Source organism: Mobula hypostoma, chromosome 5 (genome assembly GCF_963921235.1).
Source record: "Mobula hypostoma chromosome 5, sMobHyp1.1, whole genome shotgun sequence".
Lineage (NCBI taxonomy): Eukaryota > Metazoa > Chordata > Chondrichthyes > Myliobatiformes > Myliobatidae > Mobula > Mobula hypostoma.
The window spans coordinates 164,320,548-164,341,498 of record NC_086101.1 but is presented as its reverse complement, the minus strand read 5'-3'; the positions used below and the strand labels follow the sequence as shown (position 1 = coordinate 164,341,498).

The following is a 20,951-nucleotide window of genomic DNA, read 5'->3' as shown; positions in this document are numbered from 1 at the left end:
TTTCTTACAAACAATAATAACTACACTTTAAAGGCATTTTCAATGGTTTTATGATGCTTCTCGATCCTCTGAAATTGAGAAGGATGATATTTAAATGAAAATAATAAAAATCAACAACCTATGTGGATATTTGGCTAAGTGGGTATTTCAAAAAAGTTCTTCTTTTGTTTTCTTCAGATGCCTACAGGGTTTTTGCCAACTTGTTGAGAATCACTAACATAAAGCAGACTTGCATAATTTGAGAACCTTACCCAATGTGCATAACTTTCCTGTGTAGGGAATTTTGAGGTGAAGGAAGAAAGAATGGGATAACAGGGGAAAAAAGATTAGCGAAGTGGGAGAGAGAGAGAGCTGAGAGGAAGGGCAAACAAGGGAGTCGTGATAGGAGAGACAGTTGAGAATAGGGCAGAGGCAGAAGGTTGGTGAGGGAGAGGAGCTGAGAAAAGGTGTGTGTGGGCAAGATCCATGGGAGAGTGAGTATAACTTCTCGCCATTGGATCAAGTCCTTCCTCGATCAAATTGGCATGGTATCTAGTGTTCAGTTAGAAGAAATCACACATGAATACGTTCTACTCCTTAGTGGAAGCTAATCAGCTTCTGTCCTAGTGATTTATACTGTTCCTGCCTGATCTCCATGCTTTTTAAAAATTCTTTACCATGCTGCCTTAATCTCCTTACCTTCATGGGTTCTCCCAGGACCCTCCTCTTCAGAATCATAGTAATTTATTTATCACATGTACATTAAAACATACAGTGAAATCCATTGTTTGCATTAGCAAATGAGAAAACCCAAGGATGTGCTGGGCGTAGCTTGCAAGCTTCGTCACATGTTCTAGTGCCAGCAACAAAACAAAGCAATAACAGTAAGACGAGCACCTTTCCAACTGTTAGGGAATATTCTGGAGTTATGTGACTATAGCAGATATTAATTCAAACAAGAACCAGTCTTCAGTTTTTATTGTAAATTGAAGTTCAAAACACACCTTTGCAAATAAATAATACTGTCTGTAAGAGATATGGTTTGCGAAATAGTGACTATGGACATTTGCCTATGCAACAGCCAAACGTTAAGACAATGGGGTTGTGTTGACCTGCATGAATCCAGGCAACTATGGGTTTCATTTGACTCTCTGTCGTCAGAAGTTTTTAGAATATTTGTGTTAATTATAATTTCTATCAGCAAAGGCATCTGAACCTTCGGAGGTATCTTATGGATTACAGTGTACTTCCACTGTCACTATGCACTTCAAAGGAACCATTTGTCAACCCAAAATATTGAAGGGTAAACAATACCATTGGGAACTACTGAAATTGTATTAAATTATCTACTGTTACCTTTGATCTTCATATAAAATGTGATATACTTTGGGTTTGTGAGCCTCCACGAGAAAGCCTGCTTGTTGTGATGAATAAAGACCATATCACCAGCTTCGGTGTCCCTTTAGTGACTTTGATCACAGTCACAACACCATCCTCCCAGCCACCCACCCACTCACACACAAGAATAGGCCTCCAGTCCAGTTTTCCATTTCTTTTGAGGTATTTTGGCATATTAAAGTACTTATTTTCTCTCTCTCTTGGTCTTTCTGTTGCACTTTAGCATGATCTCTCTGAGATAATACACACAGTATATTGTGTGATTTGTTATCTGACTGTTCACTCTCAGAAGTTACACCCAACAATAGAAGATTTGGTGTACATTGAAGTCAATAATAGTGCAGCAGTTCACTTTGAAAGTACAGTTTGGGCACCATGCAAAGTGCAGAACCCCAATACATTTGTGGTCTTGTGCAAGACTTGCAGTCATAGCACAAAATAAAATTAAGCACTGCTCTTGCTTCCTGCTGTTTTTGGCCATTGGAAATACTGCGCATGGTTTTTCTGCAATTTTGCACATTTGAGTCAGTGCCAGATGCAGTGAATGCTCTTAATAAAATGACAACAGTAATTTAGCTTTGTCATTTGAACTGGCACTAGCTACATGGCTCAAAAATACAGTATTAAAGCAGTTGAGTGTGTGTCGAGTCTAATTCTTTTTCCCATTTTCCAGAGAGCTGCATTTCCATTAACTTTAGGGAAAATGCACGAGCAGATTCATTGGAAATAAGTTCAGCTCCACCCTTCCTATAAGTGACTTAGCCTACTGGATACAAATTAAGGCCACGGGCTTTTCATTAGCTGGATGTTGATTTATATTTCTGTGCTCCCAACATAGCATGACCAAACATAAGCATAACTGTAAGTCAAGTGATCTCAAATAAGCTTAAAATTCTTTCTGCAGCATATGCTAACCATTACAAGATGCTTTGATGGAAGGATATTAAAATTACTAGTAATTGACATAAAATATGACAAAGTGTTTTAAGCTTTCTGAGCAAAGCAACACACATTACAGAGGAGCGGCCCCATAATGTAACTGATTAATGAAGAATTGCTCCGGCACATGCAGCTGATGTTATGAAAAATGAATTCTTTGTTGTCTTGCCGACAACCAGGCAACAGCAGCCGGAAGAAACTATTAATGGGAATCATTATCAATAGCAATATTTTCAAACTCTATTATGGCAATCAGGCAGGAATTTATTCAATAGATTTAGTTCATTTGGTGGTAATTGACAAATAATCAAAATTTATCAATGTACTTGCACACATTTCACTAACAATCAAGCAAAAGTGGTCCATTTACCACCTGACTTGATCCAAATTAGGACTAAATTGATGATCAATTAATCTTAGAAGGGGCAGCGTTGTATTTTGTAGAGCAGCAGCAGCAAAAGTGGCAAATAAATGGAGTAAAGACAGGAGATTAGTGGAATGAGCAGAAAGAAGCTGAATGCGCCACGGATCGCAGCTAATGAGCATGCAGCTGGATTACAAATAGCTGGATTTATGGAGTCTGTGTAAAAACGACAACCTTAGGAAAAGATGGACTATTTTTTTCACGTCAGTCAAACAAATTTATGTGCATTGACAAATGGTGTTAGCACCAATAAATAGGTTTGTCTTTGCAATGTGATATTCTACAGGAGAAAAGAAATTCCAAATATCTGAGTGATGTCATGACATGAATGATACTCCAGTATTTTTAAATACTGAATAAGCTGAACTTTGAGTTTACATACTTGGAAATGAGCAGGTTTTAATTTTGTGTATCTGAAGATCTCATAATTGTTTCACACAGGCTGGCAAAGGAAAAACGAATGTATGAAATGGAAGCCAAGGAACAGGAAGAAAAAGTTGAAAGGATGAAAGTTGAGGGAAATGATCAATATCTGGTTAAAAAGCAGGTGAGTTTCTGAGTTTGCTTCTTGATTTTTGTTGTATTTGAAAACTGCTTTGTTTTGTATTCATAACAAATCTAAAGTATGCAAATACTAATAAATCAGACAAGTGATCAGGTGCACAGACAAATAAGAGTTTTAAAGTTGGTCAGTTATTGAACCCCTGACAGCTTCGAAGACACTAAGTAAATAATATCCAAATATTGAAATTACAGAAATCAGGTTTGGTAAACCCATTTACTGTTAAATCAATCAAATTCTTCTCTCTGCAGTTTAAAGATAAAGCTTATAAATTTTCAAGGTGTTGGAAGTGGTAATTAAATACTCAGTGAAAAGCATTTACTATTCCTGTTACAGTTTTTTTTTGTTGGTTTGAACTTTTTTTACACAAAGAACGTCCCCCCCCCCCCGCCAAAAGATTGATTTGAAATTGTGCAGGAACATTGGCATTGATTCTAGCTCTCTCCATTTTTAGTGGAGATTCCTGTTGTTCATTAACATTTGTGAAATGTTAAAACAATTCTAAAACATTTTCAGGCTGCTGTAAGTAGACCAATTTATATAATTTCCCATCTCACAGACCATAGTGATTGTGTGTTGCTGATAGGTGCCCACAATATAAGGTTTTGTTCTTTTCCATTGTTGGTATTCTTGAGTGCAATAGCTGTATGTACATTAATTTCAGCATGCGAAATTTCTGTATGTTCAGGATTTCTGACTCACTTTGATATTGCTTTGACAAAAGTAGTTTAGTCCAGTAAAGGACAACTATTGCAGAGAAGGTGCTAAGTGAATTCCCATTGGTAAATATTTCTAAAGCTTGATAGTGGAACAAACTGTAGTTTAAATGGTGAGCATGTAAGAAGTAGTATGGGAGATAGTATGTCTGGTTGATGGCTTGGGGTAGTAGGAAAGGAATTGCACCCTAAATGCTTTTTTACTACTTGAGTGGAATATTTTATAAATAAATGCCTACCTGACAAAGATAAAGCTAAAAATGGATTTTCCCATAAGGTTTCACTGTTGGTTAAGGCAATTTACTAGTTACTGTTCTCTGCAGAGTAGAATTTAAAACTAAGAGTTATGTAGTCACAGTACAAGCACCAAGCGGAAACAATTCTTGTCCCCCTCGGTTCAGTTATAGGCTTGAAATCAAAGAGGAAAATAATAGAAACAGCAAGTCAGACGGCATCTGTAGGAAGAGAAATTGGGTTAATATTTCAGATGGAAGACATTTTGTTACAAATGGAGAAGTTCAGCGTTTTCCAGTTCCGATGAAGAGTCTTTGACCTGAAACGTTAACTCTTTCCCCACAGATGCTGCCTAACCTGCCAACTGCTTCCATCATTTTCCCTTTTTATTCTGGATTTCCAGTATCTGCATGTTTTCTTCTATTTTTGTTTTAGAAGTATATTTGACTTCACAGAAAGGAACATTCTTTTTCATATCATGCCACATAGTGATATCCTCCCCACCCTGAAAGACATCTGACAGCCAGAACATTGTAGAGTGATCTGTAATCAAGTGAAGAGTATGTGGGCAGATATCATGCCTTTTTCAACCTTAATTTTGTTGAGAAAGATTACTAATACAGTCATGTATCTAGGCTGTTAGGGGATTTATTTTGTAACATACAGCTTCTTGTTTTAATGATCCATCTTTAAAATATGTGGTGCAGCTGATTAGCAAAGACAATAAGAAAAAATAAATTTAAAAAATCTGTAGGCACATTAATTATTGCTTTCGGTATATTATATATTCAGTGTCTTCTCAAAGATTAATATTTTACTTCTGAAAACATTCTGTAGGGAAAGTGTTGCTTATACCTTGTGTAAGCTATGCAACAATGGTTGAGTTACTAGTGAAAATAACAGGGTACATCGGACAAATGTTATATAGACCAATGTCATAAGATGCAAATTCAAGTAAGATATTTGTTTAGTTGCTTTCTTCTTCCTCTCCATCTTCATTACTCCTGACACCTTCCCACACAAAGATAGACTTCAGACTTGAATGTCGTAGTATAGTGGTTAGACTACTGGATCTGTAAGCCAAAGGGTAGAACAGATTCTGTTGTATACTTGCACTCTCTTTTCTTTGGTCATTTCAGTCTCCCAGCAGAAGAAAAAAACACCAGTGAATTATCATTAAATTTCTCACTGGTTAATAATATATTTGGGTGAAGAAAATGGCCTTGTCTGGCAAGATAGGTCTACATGTGACTTCAGTTGCGTACATAGTTTATTTCTGACTGTTGAGCTGGCAAAGTGAACCAACCAATGAGCATTTGTTGCAAATTAGGAAGGAGAAATTCAAATCTTTGGCATGTTTTTGCCAAATCAGATTTTAAATGGTGCAGGAGTTCAAGATGATGCCTGAAATGCTGTCTGCCCCAAGAGTGAAGCATTTTGTACAGTAAAAAGAAACGCCATGTAACTAGAAATGGCCAATAGCTGTTCCAAGTACAAATTACAAATCTTAAATGATTCATATTTTGCTTTTACTGCCTTTTATTGGGCAGTTTGTTTTTTCTTAAAAATATTCTTATCTCTCCATTTTATCTTGCATGTCTTAAATTTTAATTGCTGCACCATAACTGACCAGAACTTCAGCTCTGTAGTTCTCTGCCTAAACCTCTTGGTGTCCCTTTTCTCCATTAAGTTGCTTCTCAGTACCTGCCTGTCATCCACATTAATATCTCTCTTATGTGGCCTGCTGTCAGGTTTTGTTTGATATGGTGAATGGTGCACTTACACCTGAAGATATATTATCACACTAAGATATTGTGTCACTGTAGGTTCTTTTGATGCAAAGTGATCCTGTCTACTCAATGATCCTTTTTAGTAAGTAACATTGTGTTGTATGCTAGCAACGCTCCTTCCAGAACCTTTTACTGCGTATCAGTAATTTTTCTAAAATCCCACACACTGACATATTTAGTTCTGTCTTGTCCTGAATATGCAAATGTTTCTTTCATTGCCTTAACAGCAGAAGTTATATGTTGGTTTTGACTTTTGTTTGTGGTATTCGCATCATCAACTGAAAATTAACTTATTTTGTTGTCCGGATTCATATTAACTTTAAACTTTTATTTGTTGGTTACTAATCTAAAATACTTCGTCTAAACCAATCTGCCTATGATTCGTTCCTAAATATCATGGTTACCTAAATATAAAGATGTTTAAAATCCAGAGTTGTATTATCCTATTTTAGGCATAATTTAAAATGGTGCATCATGTTTTGAGTCATGTTTCTTTCACTGAGTATAGAAATATGCGTTTTTTCCCTGAAACTATGAAGTTAAATCTGACCCTGGAATACACTGACAGAAGGTTGTATCAGGTACATTATTTTTTTTTCCCTAAGGAGCTCATTCAAGGCCCAGTAACAAGGCTCCCTAGGTTTCACCAGCCTCGAAGGACATGGGCAGCTTAAAACAGAATGCAAATAGGACATGAGCAATGTGCCAACTTAATGTGTAAGTGGCGAATCAAATCTTCCTCGCTGTCACCTGGATCAAACAATGGACCATATCATTACTTCCTGTCCTTGTTACAATTTTGATGAGGATACCTTCAACATAAACTCCTTCTCTAGGGGGAAAAAGGACATTGGTTTAAAGACCTCAAACTCGCTTTATAAATATTGCTTCAGCAAAGAATGTTCAAGAATATCGTATTATCTATCTGGAGTTCCTTATGTTTACTGCTGGTTCGTCAGCTCTCTTTTACAAAACGTATCTTGTAAGCTTCTCATCCAATACTTTCAAATCTCTCCATTCTTCCTTCTCTGCCTCTGTAATCTCCTCTATCTCTTCGTTTCTGAAATCTCTGCTTTTAAATCTGGCCCCTTGCACAATCTCTGTATTGTTGGATGTGCTTCTGTCTGCCTAGGGCAATTTTCTCCCTCAACCCCTCCACCTCCCCAGCTGTTCTCTTTTACTCATTGCTTAGTAATTTTATGGTATTAAAGATACTAATATGGATATACAGTGGATTCTGGTTAATTGGGACACATCGGGACCAGTACATTTTTTTTTATTAAGTGCAATCGTGAGCAATAGCCAGATCAGAAATGCTGATCAAGTCAGCTAGTTCCCAAAGAGAACTCTGATAGACCAATCAGATGGTTCACTGCTGCTCAGCGATAGAACACAAAACAGGCACAAAGGTCGCTAGCCCATGTACCCCAGAAACACACCTGAGCGGTGTGGCGGAGGTATGTGCTATGCATGACCTGATCTGAAAGCATCATGTTGACTCATAACAGATCGTGTTCACGGTGGAACAGCTCAGTCAAGGATGGGGTGATCAGCACAGTTGGACAAATTATACCTCCAGTACCCCTTTTTTGGCTCAGTTAAGTGGCCTCCTCTATTAGCTGATGTTTCATGGAAATATTTATTTTTTATTTAGTGATACAGCGCAGAGTAGACCTTTCTGGTCCTTCGAGCCACACTCCCCAGCAACCCCGGACAAACCCGTTTAACCCTAGCCTATTCACTGGACAATTTACGATGACCATTTAACCTACCCAGAATGGCTTTGGACTGTGGGAGGAAACCAAGGATCCGGGGAAACACACGCCTTCCACAGAGAGGACATACAGATACTCCTTACAGAACAACACTGGAATTGAACTCCAAACTCCAGAATGCCCCAGGCTATAATAGCAATGCGCTAATCACTATGCCATAGTGGCGCAATAAATAGTCAAAAAGGTATTTTTAAAAAAAGACAAACTACCATTTAATTGAGGAACAGCTTATGTATTTCAATGAAATACAAAACAAATTAGGACATTAGCAATGCTACTACAGTATTATAAAACTGTATTACTTCATTCTTCATTTTCACTGTAACATTCAAGAAGATTGTCGATACTTTTAAATTCTTCATAGTTCCTAACTTGTTGAAATAGTGAAAATATTTCATTTTTACTCCTGGTCGTTTCTGGCATCTCTAAGTCTGAATGCTTGAAACCACAACAGCAAAACAGTTCTGAATTGTCTTGCTGTTTGTTTCTTGGCAACTATCAGTGACAGTAATCACTGATTTTTGAACTCAAGCTCACACAATATTTAAAAATTCCAAACAAGAGAAAATCTGCAGATGCTGGAAATCCAAGCAACACGCACAAAATGCTGGAGGAATTCAGCAGGCTAGGCAGTATCTATGGAAAAGAATGCAGTCGATGTTTCAGGCCGAGACTCTTCATCGGGACTAGGGAGGGGGAAAAAATGAGTCAGAATAAAAAGATGGGGAAAGGGGAGGAAGGAACACAAGGTGATAGGTGAAAGTGAAAGTGAGAGGGGGAGGGGTGAAGTAAAGAGCTGAGAAGTTGATTGATGAAAGAGATGCAGTGAGAAGGGGGAATGGGAAAGGACAGAAGGCCATGGAAGAAAGAAAGGGGGGAGGAGCACCATAGGGAGGTAAGAAGATAAAGTGAGAGAGAGAAATGGGAATGGGAGAGTGAAGGGGGGAGGGGGCATTTCCAGAAGTTTGAGAAATCGATGTTCATGCCAACAAGTTGGAGTCTACCTAGGCAGAATATAAGGTGTTGCTTCTTCAGCCTGAGTGTGGCCTCATCATGACAGTAGAGGAGGCCATGGGCTGACATATCAAATGGGAAGTGAGACTGAAATGTGTGCAACTGGGAGATCCCACTTTTTCTGGCAGATGGAGTGCAGGTGTTCAGCGAAGTGGTCTCTCCAATATACAAGAGGCCACACCGGGAGCATTAGATACAGAAAGTGACCCCAACAGACTCACAGGTGAAGTGTTGCCTCACCTGGAATGACTTTTTGGGGCCCTGGATGATATTGAGGGAGGAGGTGTAGAGGCAGGTGTAATAAGGATATGTGGGCCAGGAGGGAGATCTGTGGGGAGGAACGAATAGGCAAGGGAGTTGTGTAGAGAGTGGGGGGGCGGGGTTGTGGAGAGAAGAGAAAGATGTGGTGGGATCTCATAAGACCATAATACACCCTGTTGGAGATGTTTGAAGTTACGGAGAATTATGTGCTGGATGTGGAGGCTGTTGCGATGGTAGGTAAGGACAAGAGGAACCTTATCTATGCTGGGGTGGTGGGAGGATGGGGTGAGGGCAGACGTGCAAAATAGAAGAGATGTGGTTGAAGGTGGAGGAAGGGAAGCCCCTTTCTTTGAAGAAGGAGGACATCTCCTTAGATCTGGAATGAAAAGCCTTATCCTGAGAGCAGATGTGGCGGAGACGGAGGAATTGAGAGCAGGGATGGCATCTATGTATTTATTTATTTATTTATTTATTTACAAGTAACAGGGTGGGAAGAGGTATAGTCCAGGTAGCTGTGAGAGTTATTGGGTTTATAATAGACATCATAGGTAAACTGTCTCTAGAGATAGAGAGATTGAGAAGGGGAGGGAGATGTTGGAAATGGACCAGGTACATTTAAGGGCAAGGTGGAAGTTGAAGGTAAAGCTGACAAAGTCGAAGAGCTCCACATAGGTGCCAGATGCAGCATCAATTCAGTTGTCAATGTAGTATAGGAAAAATTAGGCAGCGATACCAGTGTAGGCTTGGAACATAGTCTGTTCCATGTAACTGGCAAAAAAGCAGGCATAGCTGGGACCCAGGTCTATGGCCACACAAATGCATGTGACTGATGCTAGTTAGAACTCTTCAGCACCAGTCTCCTGCCCCAATTAAGCAGCATAGTGTCCCAAATAAATGAAAGGAATTCTGGCTATTTTCTCGATTAGTTTTTTGTTTATTTAAGAGGCCTCCCAAATAAGCAGCTGTCCCAGTTAATCATTGGTCCAATTAACCAGAATCTACATTTTCCCCCTAAAAGTGAATCAGAGAACAGTGGACGTTGTATCCATGGGCTTCAGTAAAGTATTTGCGAAATTCCATCATGATAGTCTGATGCAGAAGATCAAGGCAGATGGGACCTACAGTGACTTGGTAAATTGGATTCAGAATTGGCTTGCCTATAGAAGAGAGAGTGTAGTGGTGGAGGGGTGTTATTTATAACCATATAACAATTACAGCAGGGAAACAGGCCATCTCAGCTCTTCTAGTCTGTGCCGAACTCTTACTCTCACCTAGTCCCACCGACCTGCACTCAGCCCATAACCCTCCATTCCTTTCCTGTCCATATAGCTGTTCAATTTAACTTTAAACGACAACATCAAACCTGCCTCAACCACTTCTGCTGCAAGCTCGTTCCACACAGCTACCACTCTCTGAGTAAAGAAGTTCCTTCTCATGTTACCCCTCAACTTTTGCCCTTTAACTCTCAACTCATGTCCTCTTGTTTGAATCTCCCCCACTCTCAATGGAAAAAGCCTATCCACATCAACTCTATCTATCCCCCTCATAATTTTAAATACCTCTATCAAGTTCCCCCTCGACCTTCTACGTTCCAAAGAATAAAGACCCAACTTGTTCAACCTTTCTCTGTAACTTAGATGATGAAACCCAGGTAACATTCTAGTAAATCTTCTCTGTACTCTCTCTATTTTGTTGACATCTTTCCTATCATTCGGTGACCAGAACTGTACACAATACTCCAAATTTGGCCTTACCAATGCCTTGTACAATTTCAACATTACATCCCAACTCCTATACTCAATGCTCTGATTTATAAAGGCCAGCATACCAAAAGCTGCCTTCACCACCCTATCCACATGAGATTCCACCTTCAGGGAACTATGCACCATTATTCCTAGATCCCTCTGTTCTACTGCATTCTTCAATGCCCTACCATTTACCATGTATGTCCTATTTTGATTAGTCCTACCAAAATGTAACACCTTGCGTTTATCAGCTTTAAACTCTATCTGCCATCTTTCAGCCCACTCTTCTAACTGGCCTAAATCTCTCTGCAAGCTTTGAAAACCTACTTCATTGTTCACAACTCCACCTATCTTAGTATTATCTGCATACTTACTCATCCAATTTACCACCCCATCATTCAGATCATTAATGTAAATGACAAACAACATTGGACCCAGTACAGATCCCTGAGGCACACCACTAGTCACCGGCCTCCAATCTGACAAACAGTTATCCACCACCACTCTCTGGCGTCTCCCATCCAGCCACTGCTGAATCCATTTTACTACTTCAATATTAATACCTAACTATTGAACCTTCCTAACCAACCTTCCGTGTGGGACCTTGTCAAAGGCCTTACTGAAGTCCATATAGACAACATCCACCGCTTTACCCTCATCAACTTTCCTAGTATAGACCACTATGCACAAATCCATGTCGACTGTTCTATGCACAAATCCATGTCGACTGTTCCTAATCAGACCCTGTCTATCCGGATAATTATATATACCATCTCTAAGAATACTTTTCATCAATTTACCCACCACTGACCTCAAACTCACAGGCTGATAATTGCTAGGTTTACTCTTAGAACCCTTTTTAAACAATGGAACAACATGAGCAATATGCCAATCGTCCGGCACCATCCCCGTTTCTAATGACATTTGAAATATTTCTGTCTGAGCCCCTGCTATTTCCACACTAACTTCCCTCAAGGTCCTAGGGAATATCCTGTCAGGACCCGGAAACTTATCCACTTTTATATTCCTTTAAAGCTCCAGTACTTCCTCTTCTTTAATCATCATAGTTTCCATAACTTCCCTACCTGTTTCCCTTATCTTACACAATTCAATATCCTTCTCCTTCGTGAATACTGAAGAAAAGAAATTGTTCAGAATCTCCCCCATCTCTTTTGGCTCCACACATAGCTGTCCATTCTGATTCTCTAAGGGACCAATTTTATCCCTCACCATCCTCTTGCTATTAATATAACTGTAGAAACCCTTTGGATTTATTTTCACCTTACTTGCCAAAGCAACCTCATATCTTCTTTTAGCTTTTCTAATTTCTTTCTTAAGATTCTTTTTACATTCTTTATATTCCTCGAGCACCTCATTTACTCCATGCTGCCTATATTTATTGTAGCTATCTCTCTTTTTCCGAACCAAGTTTCCAATATCCCTTGAAAACCATGGCTCTCTCAAACTTTTAACCTTTCCTTTCACCCTGGGTCCAGACCTATCCTTCCCCATAGTTATATTGAAACTAATAGCATTGTGATCACTGGACCTGAAGTGCTCCCCAACACAAACCTCTGTCACCTGACTTATCTCATTCCCTAACAGGAGATCCAACACTGCCCCTTCTCTAGTTGGTACCTCTATGTATTGCTGCAAAAAACTATCCTGCACACATTTTACAAACTCCACACTACCCAGCCCTTTTACAGTATGGGCTTCCCAGTCTATGTGTGGAAAATTAAAATCTCCCACAATCACAACCTTGTGCTTACTACAAATACCTGCTATCTCCTTACAAATTTGCTCCTCCAATTCTCGCTACCCATTTAGTGGTCTATAATACACCTCCATAAGTGTTACTACACTTTTCCCATTCCTCAATTCCACCCAAATAGCCTCCCTAGACGAGCCCTCTAATCTATTCTGCCAGAGCAGCGCTGTAATATTTTCTCTGACAAGCAATGCAACACCTCCCCCTCTTGTCCCTCCGATTCTATCACACCTGAAACAATTAAATCCAGGAATATTTATTTGCCAATCACACCCCACCTGTAACCACGTTTCACTCATAGCTACCACATCATACCTCCAGGTATCAATCCATGCTTTAAGCTCATCCACCTTTCTTATAATGCTTATTTGGACTGTAGATCTGTGACCCGTGGGGATTGGTGCTGTGATCTCTGCTCTTTATGATGTATATATAAAAGTTTTTGAACAAATTGTGGATAGTGAGGAAGTTTGTCAAAGGTTAACAGCAAAATATTGCTCAGTTGGAAATATGTGTGGAGAAGTGCCAGATAGAATTTAATTCAGGCAAATGTGATGTATTGCACTTGGAACAAATGTAAGAGGAAATTATACAATAAATGGCAGGATCCTTGGGAATATTGATATTCAGAGGGATCTCAGGGTGCAAATCCTTAGATTCCTGAAAGCGGCAACACAAGTAGATAGGCTAGTAAAGAAGGCGTAGGGCATACTTGCCTTTATTTGTTAGGGCATTGAGTGAAAAAGTTGGGAAGTAATGTTGTAGTCCTATGAAATTTTGTTGAGCTACATATGGAGTTTTGTATGCAGTTTTGGTTACTACATGAAGGAAGGATATAAAGGCTTTGGAAAGGGTGCAAAAGAGATTCACCAGCATGTTGCCTGGATTGAAGAGTAGTAGTTATAAGGAGAGGCTGGCTTGGATTGTTTTTTTCTGGACCCTCAGGCTGAGGGGGTGACCTTTTATGAGAAGTGCAGATAGGGAAATGTCTTTTTTCCGAGGGTGGAAATATCAAAAACTAAGGGTTATGGCTTTAAGGTGAAAGTGGGAAAGTTTAAAGGAAATTTATGAGCATGTACTTTTACACAGTAGTGGTCATTTAAATCCTTTTGCCAAGGGAGGGGGCGGATGCTGATACAGTAGCAACATTTAAGAGGCTTTTAGACAAGACACATGAATAGGCAGGGAATGGTTGGTATGTAGACCACATGCAAGAAGATGGGATTAGTTTAATATGGCATCATGGTAAGCACGGCTGTCATGTGCCAAAGGGCCTTGGAGCCTGTGGGTGAAGGGCCTATGCCTATGTTTTGTGTTCTGTAGATGTTCTATGAGTCACTTTGTCATCACCTGTATAGTAGATGATAAAAAAGTGACTTTGAAGCCTTTTCATCATAGCTCTGTGTTGTAGTTGATGGGTTCATTTTTTATATGAGAATAGTAACTTTGGAATTCCAGGACATTTTCCCTCCTCTCACTCTGTTTCTCATTTAAATCAATGCTCCGCACTCAGTATCATCCCAGCACATATATGATAATTCAATTCTGCATTAATCATCTTCCTGACTCTTGATGCCTTTGAGTGGGAGCAATGAAAATCTTGCTGCTGCTTTCAATTCTGTGATGCGTTGCTGTTCTTAATGAGCAGCTATAGCCACTTCCTCCAGCTCCATCCTTATGCTTTCACCTGATAATACTATCAACCTCTGTATCTGACCTGAAGTGGAACCTCGTGCACCTCTCCTGCTAAAGCTATCACAAAGAAATTCAGATTCCTCATTCATGCCAAACACTACTTTACTCCTCAATTTAAATCTATCAACAACAATTTGCATTTATATAGGATCTTCAACATAGACAAACATCCCATTGAGAGAAAATGGAACAGATGCCAAGGTTCTGATTAAATGAGTTAGGAGATCACTGAAAGCTTGGTCAAAGATGTACCTTTCAAGGATAGCAAAGCATGGAGAGAGGGTTTTGGAGAAAACTGAAAACTTCACTGAGAATAAAGACTAGGGAACAATATTTGCAAGAGGCTAAAGTTAGGAGACTGGAAGAGAACCAAGTATGAGAAAACAGAGGAAGTTGAGGCTATGGAGGGATATATATGTGTGTGTTTATATAAGGAAGAGTGTTTAAATTTTTTGGGGACATCTAGTATATGAAAATAAGTGAGAGTGAACAAGTGTGGGTGTTGTATGCATGTGTCTGGACAAAATAAACAATGGAGAATGATAAGTCAAGCATCATATGGAGAGAAAGACAGTGATATTGTCAGTGGTGATAAGACCATAAGACATAGGAGCAGAATTTGGTCATTTGGCCCATCAGGTCTGTTCCACTATTTCACCACGGCTGATTTATTACCCCTCTCAACCCCATTCTCCTGCTTTCTCCCTGTAACTTTGGACACCCTTGCTAATCAAGAACTCTGCTTTAAATTTACCCTATGACTTGGCCCCACAGCCCTCTGTAGCAGTGAATTCCACAGATTCCTCCTCATCTCTGTCTTAAAAGGACATCTTTGTATTCTGACGCTGTGCCCTCTGGTTCTGGACTCCCTGAAAATATGAATTTGAAATTGATAATAATTGTCACTCCATTAAGTTTCAAAGATACTGAGTAGAAAATACATTGAGTGGATTCCAATTGCAGGGTATTTTTGACTGGAACTGAGATGTGGCAAAGGAAGCTAGTATTTCTCATATTTGATAATAAATGGTAACTAACTTGTGCAGGTGGAGAGCTTATATTCGCGGGAACTGAAACTTGAATGAATTTTTCAGGATTCAGCTTGCACATTCATAGAAGTGATTCTTTTTCTGTTATTAACAAATATTTGGAGAAGAAAATGGAGCTTTGTAAGCAATGTATCTTAGTGTCTCTTGTGTGCGTGTTGATTATTGTACAACCAAATTCTGATTTGTTTTCATGACTCAATTCCATGCAGTCTTTTTATGACTTTCTTTAATTTATTTTAAACTAGGTTCAATCACTTATAAATTTTTCCAGTTTCAGAACATTATGCTAAATGTCTTTTTTTGTATTGTATTAATAAAGTATTTATGAGATGTTTCTTTCTGCAATGGTGTTTTTATTTATATAATGGACATGCTTAATTGGAAGTATAATTTTCTGAACTCAAGGAAGGTTTTAGATTTTTCTTACATTTTATCTCTTCATTAAGTACCAGATTAAAACCCTTCATTTGTACAAGTATGGTATTATTATGCTATTTTGTTCTTCAGTATTGAATAGTATACCTGCATCAGAGATACTGAAAACAAAGTTATTTTGTTGCGGATATATCATAGACGCAAAATATAATATCCTCTGAAATCAGTGAAAAATTGCTTTTACCAAATGAGTTTGAGCTAGATTAGTGGTGAAGGTAGACTTCAGTTATTGACCTTGGCAGCTAAATATCTGTAATCTGTCTTCATTACTATTGTTTGCATCATGTCATTAGACTCTTAGAATATTTTTGGTTGGCTTTTAGAAGTACAATGCCTTTTTTAATTTTATAGAATACAATTGTGAGACCAAGTGTAACACTCTGTAAAGAGATTTATTTGGTTTCATATGCGGCATAATTTATTAGTTAACAACTTAAAATTCTGCTGGTCCATTAGTCAGTTGCATTATATTTGTACAAATCACACTTTGCTACTACAATACACATATACATAGTCCAGTAGATCTGAAGGGAAGGGTAGAAAAGATGAAAACAGAATTAAAGGTACAGTGCAAACGCTGCTTTGTTATTATATATTTATTAGTTTTGACAATTGATTCTTATGCAATCCTCCTCTCTGGATATCTGAACTAATACTTTACCACTGAAATGTAAAGCAGGTAGGTTGATCACAGAGTAGTAGTACCCTGCTCAAAGAAATTAAAAGGAATAGTTTTAAAAAATCAATGGAAGAAAGTGATCCCACCATATTGTCTTCAATTTTCAAGCAATAGGAATCTGAATACTGAATAACAATTTTAGAGAACGGGGGCAGAGCATCATTAATGGTAAAAATATCAAAACCTATCAACATTGTGTGTGTATGAAGGCTTGCATTCTTATGAATGCAGGCATTCTTTTCCCTTTTTAACTTATTTATGCCCTCTTTATTCTAACAGCTATTTATAACATACACTTTCAGCCAAGTCTAACATTCACAGATAGTGGGATTTTGATAAATGGAATAAATACATTTGGATGCATAATTTAAACAAATAAATGCTCTGACCATATAGCAGTGTGAAGCCAATTGTGTAACTTGCATTTTAAATAAACATTGAGCTAGCAACATGATTGTTCATCTTTCTCTATTTTAATTCTCCTTTCCCCCTATAATGTTCATTCTTAGAGAACATAGAATCAGGGCCAGATGATTGACCCTGAGTGAGTGAGCAGTTAGGAAACAGTGACCATAACTCACTTCTGAAATGGCTATAGATAGAATAAGCATGGACCTTGCAGGAGAGAATTAAATTGGAGCAGGGCAAATCATGAGAGCATTAGGCGGGAACTAGAGAGAGTTAATTGGGAACACTGTTTTTGGGCAAGTCTACATCTGACACGTGGAGGGCATTTAAAGACTAGCTGCACAGAGTACAAGATAGGTATGTTCCAGTCAGAAGGAAGATCAAGGATAGCAAGCTAAGAGAACCTTAGATGTCAGGGGAACTGATAAATTTAGCGAAGAAGAAAAAGGAGAAGTATATAAAGGTTAGGAAACTAGAATCAAAAAGAGTGGGAAGATAGAGGATTGGGAAGTTTTTAAAAACCTACAGAGAGCAACTACAAGAATCATTAGAAGGGAAAAGATGAAATATGAAAACAAGCTAGCTAATAATATCAAAGTGGATAGTAAAGGCTTTTCAAATATGTTTTTAAAAAATAGAAGAGAGATGAGAGTGGCTATAGGACCACTAGAAAATGAGGTAGAAGAAATAATAACAGGGAGCAAGGAGATGGCAGATGAACTACAGGTGTCCCCCACTTTTCAAACGTTCGTTTTACGAAACCTCACTGTTACGAAAGACCTACGTTAGTTCCCTGTTTTCGCTAACGAAAGGTGTTTTCACTCTTACGAAGAAAGGCAGCACGCGGGGAAAAGCAGCGCGCACCCCGAGCAGCTGCTCTCCCCCGGTTTCAGAACTGCATTCTCACCGGCATTGCTTAAACACGTGCCTGTGAGCAGCCGTTAGCAAGATGAGTTCTAAGATATTGGAAAAGCCTAAAAGAGCTCGTAAGGGTGTTACACTTAGCGTAAAACTAGACATAATTAAGCGTTTCGATCGTGGTGAATGAAGCAAGGACAAAGTGAGTTTGGCTTGTGGAAGTTGACAAAGATGATGTTGAAGACCAAGAACTGATAGATGAAGAGCTGATGCAATTGGAAGAGGAAAGGATAACAATCGAAACCGAATTCAATAGCAAAAGTGAAGTCATCCAGGAACTGAACATGAAGCAACTACGTGAGATTTTCATTTCAATGATAAAGTACGACGTTAATTTTGAAATGGTACGTCGGTTTAGGGCTTATTTGCAAGATGGTTTACAAAGAACTGTATGATAGAAAAATGCGCGAGGCTCAGCAGTTAAGCAAGCCTTCCACATCAGCCACAGCAGATGGCGAACCTCGACCTTCGACATCAAGGCAGGCAGACATAGGAGAAGATGACCTGCCTGCCCTAATGGAAACAGACGATGATGAGATGACACCCCAGTGTTCCATCACCCCAACCCCCAGGCTGCGGTACATTCGATACCAATTCGCGGAGAATGCAGCGGTAGCCGGGAGGCACACAGCACATCTTTAAGAGAAAAGCCAAAATAAACATGCTAATTAATTAGGTGCCGCCCGGCACGTAAATATTGGCCCTGATCAGAGGAGATTGCTGATTGCGTCGCCTCTGATCTGGGCCGACAGTTACGTGCCGGGCGGCACCTAATTAATTAGCATATTTATTTCGGCTTTTTTTTCTTAAAGATGTGCTGGGTGCCTCCAGGCTACCGCTGTACCCCTGCATGCTTCGCGGATTGGTACCGGTCGGTGGCCCGGAGGGTGGGGGCCACTGCACCACCCAAAATCTCTCGACTCAGTCTAACACACCATCATCAGTGTGCTCAGCAAGCTGTCTTCCCGATTCCCGTAAAGTGATACTACACTGTACATACATTATTTCTACTTTATATAGGCTGTGTATTTTTACGTGTTATTTGGTATGATTTGGCAGCTTCATAGGTTAAAGGTTACTGGAGAGAGTGTTTTTGCCAACAGCGCTTGCATGAGATTTTCTGCCAAGAGTGCTTGCGTGAGATTTTTGCTACGGAGAACAGTGCCGGCAATGATTGTGGAAAAGTATTTCTACTTTATATAGGCTGTGCATTTATCATATCGTTCCTACTTTTACTATATGTTACTATTATTTTAGGTTTTATGTGTTATTTGGCATGATTTGGTAGGTTATTTTTGGGTCTGCAAACGCTCACAGAATTTTCCCATATAAATAAATGGTAATTGCTTCTTCGCTTTACGACATTCCAGCTTACGAACCATTTCATAGGAACGCTCTACCTTCGGATGGCGGGGGAAACCTGTAAATGAGTATTTTGCATCAGTCTTCACTGTGGAAGACACTAGCAGTGTGCCAGATGTTGTAGCGTGTGAAGGAAGAGAAGTGTGTGCAGTTAATCTTACAAGGGAGAAGGTGCTCAAAAAGCTGAAAGACCTAAAAGTACGTAAGTCACCCAAACCAGATGAACTGCACCCTAGGATTCTGAAGGAGGTAGTGCTGGAGATTGTGGTGGTATTAGAAATGATCTTTCAAAAATCATTGTACTCTGGCATGGTGCCAGAGGACTGGAAAATTGTAAATGTCACTCCACTCTTTAAGAAAGGAGGAGGATAGCAGAAAGGAAATTATAGACCAGTTAGCCTGACCACAATGGTTGGGAAGATGTTGGAGTCAATTGTTAAGGACGAGGTGATGGAGTACTTGATGATGCAGGACAAGATAGGACAAAGTTAGCATGGTTTCCTTCAGGGAAAATCCTGCCTGACGAACCTGTTGGAATTCTTTGAGGAGATTACAAGTATGATAGATGAAGGGGATGTAGTGGATGTTGTAGATTTGGACTTTCAGAAGGCCTTTGACAAGGTGCTGCACATGAGGCTGCTTACCAAGTTAAGAGCCCATGGTACGACAGAAAAGTTACTAAGATGGTTGGATCAGCCTTACTTGGATCATTGGCTGATTGGTTGGAGGCAGCGAATGGGAACAAAAGGGTCTTTATTTGGTTGGCTGTCAGTGACCAGTGGTGTTCCAGAGGGGTAGGTTTTGGGGCCACTTTTTATGCTGTATAAAAAATGATTTAGATGATAAAATAGATGGCTTTGTTGCCAGGTTTGCAGATGATACGAAGATTGGTGGAGGGACAGGTAGTGCTGAGGGAACAGGTTGGATGCAGAAGGACAGGCAGATTAGGAGAATGGGCAACAAAGTGGCAATTGAAATACAATGTTGGAAAATGCATGGTCATGCACTATTGTAGTAGAAATAAATGTGCAGTCTGTTTTCTAAACGGGGAGAAAATTCAAAAATCTGAAATGTAAAGGGACTTGGGAGTTAACTTTTTTTTAGATTATGAGGACACTCGGTCCTCGTTTATTGTCATTTAGAAATGCATGCATTAAAAAATGATACAGCGTTCCTCCAGAATGATATCACAAGAAAACACAGGACAAACTTGCAGGTTGAGTCAGTGGTGAGGAAGGCAAATGCAATGTTAGCATTCATTTCAAGAGGTCTAGAATATAAGAGCAGGGGTGTGATGCTGAGGCTGTATAAGGCACTGATGAGGTCTCACCTTGTGTATTGTGTACAGTTTTGGGCTCCTCATCTTAGAAGAGATGTGCTGGCATTGGAGAGGGTCCAGAGGAGGTTCACAAGGATGATTCCAGGAAAGAAAGGGTTATCATACGGGGAACATTTGATAGCTCTGGTTCTGTACTCGCTGGAATTTAGAAGGATGAGGGGAGATCTCATTGAAACCTTTCGAATGTTGAAATGCCTAGACAGAGTAGATGTGGAAAGGATGTTTCCCATAGTGGGAGAATCTAGGACAAGAGGGCACAGCCTCAGGATAGAAGGGCATCCACTCAAGACAGATGCGGAGAAATTTCTTTAACCAGATGGTGGTGAATTTGTGGAATTTGTTGCCACGTGCAGCTGTGGATGCCAGGTCGTTGGGGGTATTTAAGGCAGAGATTGATAGGTTCTTGATTAGAAACGGCATCAAAGGTTATGTGGCGAAGGCTGGGAAATGGGGTTGAG

At 39.5% G+C, this 20,951-nt stretch overlaps 1 protein-coding gene across 1 annotated transcript in view; it reads left to right on the top strand.

Moving 5' to 3' along the window:
- tbca (tubulin cofactor a) overlaps positions 1-20,951 on the top strand; it is an 82,333-nt gene that overhangs the window by 40,871 nt on the left and 20,511 nt on the right. Inside the window, exon 2 of the mRNA XM_063047685.1 lies at positions 3,182-3,287. Coding sequence (XP_062903755.1) covers positions 3,182-3,287 — 106 coding nt within the window. The remainder of the gene's footprint in view (positions 1-3,181; positions 3,288-20,951) is intronic.